The sequence below is a fragment of the Mizuhopecten yessoensis genome, unplaced genomic scaffold (genome assembly GCF_002113885.1).
Source record: "Mizuhopecten yessoensis strain PY_sf001 unplaced genomic scaffold, ASM211388v2 hete_36185200, whole genome shotgun sequence".
NCBI lineage: Eukaryota > Metazoa > Mollusca > Bivalvia > Pectinida > Pectinidae > Mizuhopecten > Mizuhopecten yessoensis.
In genome coordinates, this window is record NW_018485664.1 from 1 (window position 1) to 6,736 (window position 6,736).

At 40.9% G+C, this 6,736-nt stretch overlaps 2 protein-coding genes across 2 annotated transcripts; one reads left to right on the forward strand and one right to left on the reverse strand.

Annotated features, from left to right (window-relative positions):
- Positions 1-9: 9 nt before the first annotated feature.
- On the reverse strand, positions 10-2,823 carry LOC110444891 (beta-1,3-galactosyltransferase 5-like). The gene is made up of 2 exons (XM_021489244.1): positions 2,672-2,823; positions 10-1,478 (listed from the first exon to the last, which is right to left on the reverse strand). Exons 1-2 carry the CDS (start codon positions 2,771-2,773, stop codon positions 342-344), a joined length of 1,239 nt encoding a protein of 412 aa, XP_021344919.1. The 5' UTR covers positions 2,774-2,823; the 3' UTR covers positions 10-341.
- A 1,364-nt stretch (positions 2,824-4,187) lies between these two features.
- On the forward strand, positions 4,188-6,231 carry LOC110444890 (violet-sensitive opsin-like). The gene is made up of 2 exons (XM_021489243.1): positions 4,188-5,001; positions 5,888-6,231. Exons 1-2 carry the CDS (start codon positions 4,188-4,190, stop codon positions 6,229-6,231), a joined length of 1,158 nt encoding a protein of 385 aa, XP_021344918.1.
- The last annotated feature ends 505 nt before the right edge of the window (positions 6,232-6,736 follow it).

A 6,736-nucleotide genomic window follows, 5' to 3' on the forward strand; every position in this document is an offset into this window, starting at 1 on the left:
CTACAATAACGTGTCACCTCACAACCATAACGTGTCTCCACACTATCATAACGTGCCACCACAATACCATAACGTACTATCATCTCACTACCATATCGTGTCACATCACTACCATAACTTGTCACCTCACAACCATAACGTGTCTCCACACTATCATAACGTTTCTCCTCACTACCAAAACATACTATCACCTCACTACCATATCGTGTCTCCTCACTTCTATAACGTCTTCACTCTGTCGTATTGCGTCACCATCATATCATAAAATCTTCTCACTATCATCACTTGTCTTCTCATCTTAATGTTCACTGTCAGTGATTGCATCCTATCTGTTTCCTCGTTTACTGTGTCTCCTCATTTTCTGTGTATAGTTTTCTCTTACAATTGAGCGAATTCGACAGGAGTTTTTCCCATATATAGATCTTCAAGTGAGAGCTGACTTTTGTGGAGGAGATTCGACTGTCCTGTAGGTAATTACAGGCATGAGGCGGTCTGTCTAGGTAGAACGTGAACCCTGGCACGTCAATAACCTCCGCAGTGACCGCCTTAGCTAAAATACCCGTGATGTAGGCATCTTCAATGGGGATGTACGGGAAGTATTCTGACGCCCTGAATAAGGACGCTGCGATGTTAGAGGAAATGACGTATGTGTTACCGGAAACGTATGGAGGGTAATGTGGAAACGGGTAATCTTCTTGTTCCACCTTCCACCTCCCTACACGTTTTACAATGCCGCCCACATTCACGTGTCCTAGTACAACTCCCCGGTAGGCAGGGTGTCGCGTTCTAGCCAGGACGCTCACGAGTTTAGGGATGTGTACGAAGGTATCCTCGTCCGCCTTCAGTACGTATTCAGCGTCGGTACAATAACTCGATACCCAGTTAAGACCCATCAGCATCTTCCGTGTCAAGTTTGCATACGTATCTACATAATCTCCCTGCACGACATCACCGTACATCTCGCTCTCTAACTGTGCAACTCTGTTATTTTTCATGGCAGGATCCTTACCAAATAAAAACACTAGTTTTACGGTTGTGTTGACATGATGCCGGGGCCAGTGGTTTCCCCTGGCAACACTTCCCCATGAATTACGTATTGCACGACGTTCTTCCACGTGTGTTTGTATAGATGGCACGAGAATGACCAAGTATACGGGGGCTCCCTTTAAACATATCGATGAACCTGGAACTACATATTTTAACGGAAAAGGATTCACTTTTTCTTTTCTAGGAATAAAATATTGTGCATATTGTTCGTCCATCGAGGTTTGTGAGAAGCATTTTCCGCCAACACATGCCTGCGACACGGGTCGGTGGAGTACGGTATGAATCTTTTTGAGCTGTGTATCCTGACTCTGTGAAACACGCAATGACGTCAGACACAAGAAAAAAAAGGCAACTCCGCTTATCACTACACCGGCTCGCAACAACAGGCGGGAAACAGGTGGCGATCGCTGTGGCCAAAGTGTCATTTTATTCTGAAAAATACAAATATTTAATTAGTACTCATTTATGCTTTCAAAATACATAATGTATTATTATAATTTGCAGGTTGAATTATCCATACATATTTTATCTTACTTCCCTAAATCGCACATGATCCTAAAAGAGTTGAACACTTATAAATAGACGCTTCATTTACCTGATAACCAGCAATGTCATCATTTAACACTCGTATGTATTAATGTGACACTTCATATCAACAATGAAGTCATACACATGTAAGAAGTTGTCTACAGTGTATTCTGGTTGTACATCATAGCAACTGAAAGCTTTCTTTCAATAACGGAAGTCATAAAGTCGGGACATCCCATGAAAACCTAAACAAGATAACATTAAATGTGAAATTGTATGCTGAAAAGATCTTTGGCGAGTTTCATGCACGTGCGATATGGAAACGTGTTTTAAAAGATTCTGTTCATACAGTACACATTGCAAGAGTTAGAAAAGAGAAGCGTCACGATGTTTGTCTTTAATATTGCCGTGAATTAATGACATGGTGTAATATTTACGTCACAGTGTGTGTTGTTATTCATGTAAGGTACCGTAGATTATATAATGGTGCTACAAAACATTACACTACCATGATATGTAACGGGATTCAATGATTTCATAAGTACTGATTGAATACATCTCAGTCAATATATTTCAATCTCCTCTCGTTGACATTTCTTACTCTCGTGTGTTCACGTACAATATGTAAGTAGATGTCCCAACACCTACCAGTCGTATGTATATATATATAAATATGTATCCTCGAACAGTCGTATACACAAATCCCTTCGAAATTAAATAGTTGTGATTCTTCAGAAACGGCTTTCAACTACACGTACACAGTTCTCCCCAGTCGAGGTGCCTAAGTACAATGTACGCGTATGCACTGTATACAGTGTCCACAGTTACAAATGCTGTTATCGTTCACCCCCCTCCTTGTGCTGTTCCCCTCATCACACACGTGTGGGCCTGGTAAACATAAATGAGCAATCCCCCTACGTGTTAGCTGGCCGTGTACACTGACCTTTAGACCACAACAGGTATACCTTACAATGGGGTATCGATATGTGTGTACTTTCGTGTTACCCTCATATAGATAATTAGGGAGTTTTATGTAAAACCGGAAGTACACAAACAATCTTTGTTTTCACTCAGAGAAAGTTTACACACGACTTACCGTGGCAGCGGTTCTTTGGGACGCCGATGCATTATTCGACCATTGTTTGAGTAATTTCTGATCCAGGTTTGGACTCCTTTCCACAGAAATGAGCCCAGACATTTGTCGTGCGAGGTCAACCAGCTGCTACTGCTGCTGGCAATAACAATCTACATGGGTATCCTATCTGGTCACGTGACTCACGGAGGTACACGTGACTCACTGGGGGTTCCTTAAATAATTTCCATTCTCTTACGGGCACCGCATCTATCTGTTTCTCAGCTGAAGGGGTAATATAAGGTGAATCATTAAAAGACGAGTACTTATATTCATTGTATATTCACTCAGCTTTGATATAACACCTCAAAAGTGTTAGTTGTCAGTATTTTTTCGAAACTCTATAGACTTAAATACCTAAAACAAATTAGGATTTTTTTACAATTTTAGATTTTGGACAGATTTTGGACAGATTTCTAAAATCTATTTTACATGTACTTTGCATAAAATATTTTCTGAAAGACTCTTACGGAGAAAGACAGTTTTTTACTCACCTGTACCCTACCCGGGCCTCGATTTCTCGATCTCCCGTGACAAATCATCTAGGCCGATTTTATCGAATTTTGAGTTGTTAAAGTTACAAAGATAACTTCCATGGTCGCCAAGTTCAAATGAATGCTTATACCCGTATTATATTAATTTTGCTATCCTCTCAATGCTAGACTTTTTCAGGCGATGTCGTATAACCTAAAAACCAAGCACAAAACAAAAAGTAAGGACGTCGTATACATGTAAGTTACATGAAAATTAGTTTAAACAATTTATACACGTAATTACGATTGCTCTCTTAACGATGACAAACAATACTCATTAAAATAATGAGAAGAAAAGTTTTAAAAAATGCAAGCAGCATCTACACATATAAACAAGTGTATCCGTGTCATGAAAAACGATAAATTAAAATAATACATTTTGTAATATTTTGTTTTATTTAGATGCTCTTTATCAATATATATGAAACGAAATGTAATGTATAAATTGATTTCAACGGTAAAAAGACAATCACTTAGCTAGACAACGTCTACTGGTTGTGTTACACCTGTAGATTGATGTATATGACCACTGTCGTCTGCATTGTACCAGTAGTTCCACTGGGAACTCGGCGTTACGTACAGCAATCCCTCTATAACTCTCAACGCCATTAAGACAACGATACATATATCTAATACATTAAATATGAAAATATATGCATTATTTATCAATAGCAGACTTTGTAATAAATTGGCTTGATCTGAATGTCAGGATTTCATCCGACAATTCAGTGTTGGATGAGATGGTCACCGGCTTGTCACTGGTTCTGTCAACAGTTAAGACGGAATAGTCATCGGCCAGTCATTGGTATAGACAAAATGGTCACTGAGAGTTAATCATTCCAAGCATGTGACAAAATAGTGAAATGTTGTACCAAATATAAAGGGATCTGTTAACAACCGGAAACCCTGAATACTTTCCGATCTATTTGTATGGAATATTTGGGACGATGAACGGAAGTAATAAATGTGACATGGAGGACTATCCCCGTGACATCTACTGTTACCCGCACTCCGAGGTATGTGTCAGACCGACATTAGTGGGAATCCAGATAGTTTTCCTTGTGTGTATCATCATACTGAGTATGACGTCATGCGCCCTGCTGATCTACGTCGTCCATAGGACGAAATCGATGACGACATCGATGAAGGCATGCATCCTGAGTCTGTCGACTGCCTACCTCCTATCGTCCGTGTACCCCATACCTATACTGTGCTATTCCATCGTCTACTCTCACCTCGTCCTAGCCGACATCGTATGTCGCTCGTCTCCGATAGTTGTCATGGTGACGTCCATATCCACTAACTGGACACTAGCTCTGATTGGTATGGACAGATTCCTCACCATCTTCCGGCCATTCACACACTCGCTAACTATGGACTTCCGCAAGAGCCTTGCAATGGTCATGTCAACCTGGTGTATCGGGATCATGTTTTCTGTCCCGCCTTGTTTTGGGTGGGGAGGTATCAGCATCTGTTTCCAGCCGAGAAGTCTTCAGATCTGCGGAATCACGTGGATTACCTCAAGGGCGTTTTCCTACACAACGTGGTGTCTGACTGTTATGGTACCGCTCTGCCTTCTTATATTTTGTTACTTGAAGATCGCGTTGTTGGCGCGGTCGTTAATTGACCCTTGTCATAGGGGCAATGATGACATACGAACAATACGTGGCCACACTCCTCCCCCTCGACGGCGACTGGTGAACAGAACAAGATCAGTTGCTTCCTGTCTCAAGACATTCAAAATAGTTATCATCAATATAGGTAAGATATATATATTCAAACCAGAGTCAGCATCGCTAAAGGTTAATACGGTACATATTAAAGGCCATTGTCGATACAAATCTACATGTTCTATCGTAAATAGCATTATCAAAAAATGTTTATGTTTAAAAACAGGTCAACTGCTGTATATTAAAATATGAATGTTAACCACCATTTAGACTGTATTAAATAAGAGATGTTATATCCACTTTATAAGCATGTTAATTTTCCTTCATGAAGCCCCATCGGTCCAGAAGACTTCCCCGTCCTGTAACCCAATTCCCTTTGTAACCAATCCATCCTGTAGCCCATTTTCCCATAATTGCTTCCCTTTCCTGAACCCCCATCCCGTCCTGTAGCCATTCCCTTTGAAGCCAACTCCGACCTTTAGTCCAATCCCCATGTAAATAGGTAACCAGCCCGCACTGTAGCCCGTCGTCATAGATTGTTACCTTGTTGCCACCCCATCCCGTAGCCGTATCTCCTTTTAATCAACCCTGTTCTGTAGTCCAATCCCCCGAAGTTCGATCAGTATTCTTACTACATCTTCATGCGATCCCTAATAAACCAATCGCTCCTGTAAGTTCAAGGAAACCATTACGAACACTTACCACTCTGTCCAATATGTTCAGGATATTCTCACCGTGCCACCCCGTCCTTGGGGTTCTAGGTGACCCTAGATTGCCACCTTGTCATATCTGAAAGATAACCATCCCCGTCCTAATTGCTAAATCGGTCTAAAATTATTATGTCTTTCCATCATGCTCCCTGTCTGTTCCAGATCAAACCTAACCCCCTAAACCCCGTTGCAGATGTCATCCACCTTGTAGCATCTTCCTTCCTGCTCCAGACATCCCATCCTTTACCATTCTGTCTTGTGTTCCAGGCACCATATGTCTGTGTTGGGCTCCCTATTCCGTGTTGTCTGCACTGAGCCTGGACACCGACAGAGCTACTATCACATATACACAGGATTTTGTGGGGTACTGCCTACTCTTCCTACCCAACTTTGTCAATCCTCTAGTGTTCATCGCCTTTAACGAAGACTACAGGGGCAGCGTTACTCGGCTATGGTACCGAGGAATGAGACCAGTAAGAGTGAACTCCGTCCAGGCACGTCCACGTCTCACGCTTGTGTCCACGGATCGTGATAACACGGTCACAACCACAGCTGGAAAGAGCGTGCGAGCACCGAATGGACTGTCTCGAGTGTTTGTGCGCCATGTTTAGTGAACGAATATACAGTGCTATTGGAAGATAAAGAGTTGAGTCTCCCTCCAGAATTCAATGTTCTTATTATAAAAAAAAAAAAAAAATAATTAAAACGTACAGAAGTATTTCTTTTCTCGGTTTATTTCTGAACCATAAAAAGTATTTATTAAAGATTTGAAAAATACTGCAGTTTTTTAAAAGTTTAAAAGATTTTCGTTTTGTTAAAATCTTTTAAGCACTTCTGAGGTTACTGAAATGAATTTGATTGTTTCCTTTCAAGTTATCCTGTTTCGGTACAGTGTTATACGACATGTGATATGTATCCTGTGGTTTTAAGGTTCTGCGTTAGAATGTTATGTGGTACATTGTGTTCGTCTGCCTCTAAATATAACCACAATACTCAGTTTTCAAAACTCGTTTTCTCTCCGGATCCGACAGGGTTTTAGAAACGTGATAAGGGTTATGAGCACTTCCGATTAATGCCAAATATTTTACAGTCTCATTCAACAATATGCAAAAAAAA

Bases quoted from the DNA above. Each gene is read 5' to 3' on its own strand.
- LOC110444890 (XM_021489243.1), top strand. From the start codon at position 4,188: ATGAACGGAAGTAATAAATGTGACATGGAGGACTATCCCCGTGACATC. The intron at 5,002-5,887 runs GTAAGATATATA...CTTGTGTTCCAG, and splicing joins AATAGTTATCATCAATATAG to GCACCATATGTCTGTGTTGG.
- LOC110444891 (XM_021489244.1), bottom strand. From the start codon at position 2,773: ATGTCTGGGCTCATTTCTGTGGAAAGGAGTCCAAACCTGGATCAGAAA. The intron at 1,479-2,671 runs GTAAGTCGTGTG...TGTATTTTTCAG, and splicing joins CCCAAAGAACCGCTGCCACG to AATAAAATGACACTTTGGCC.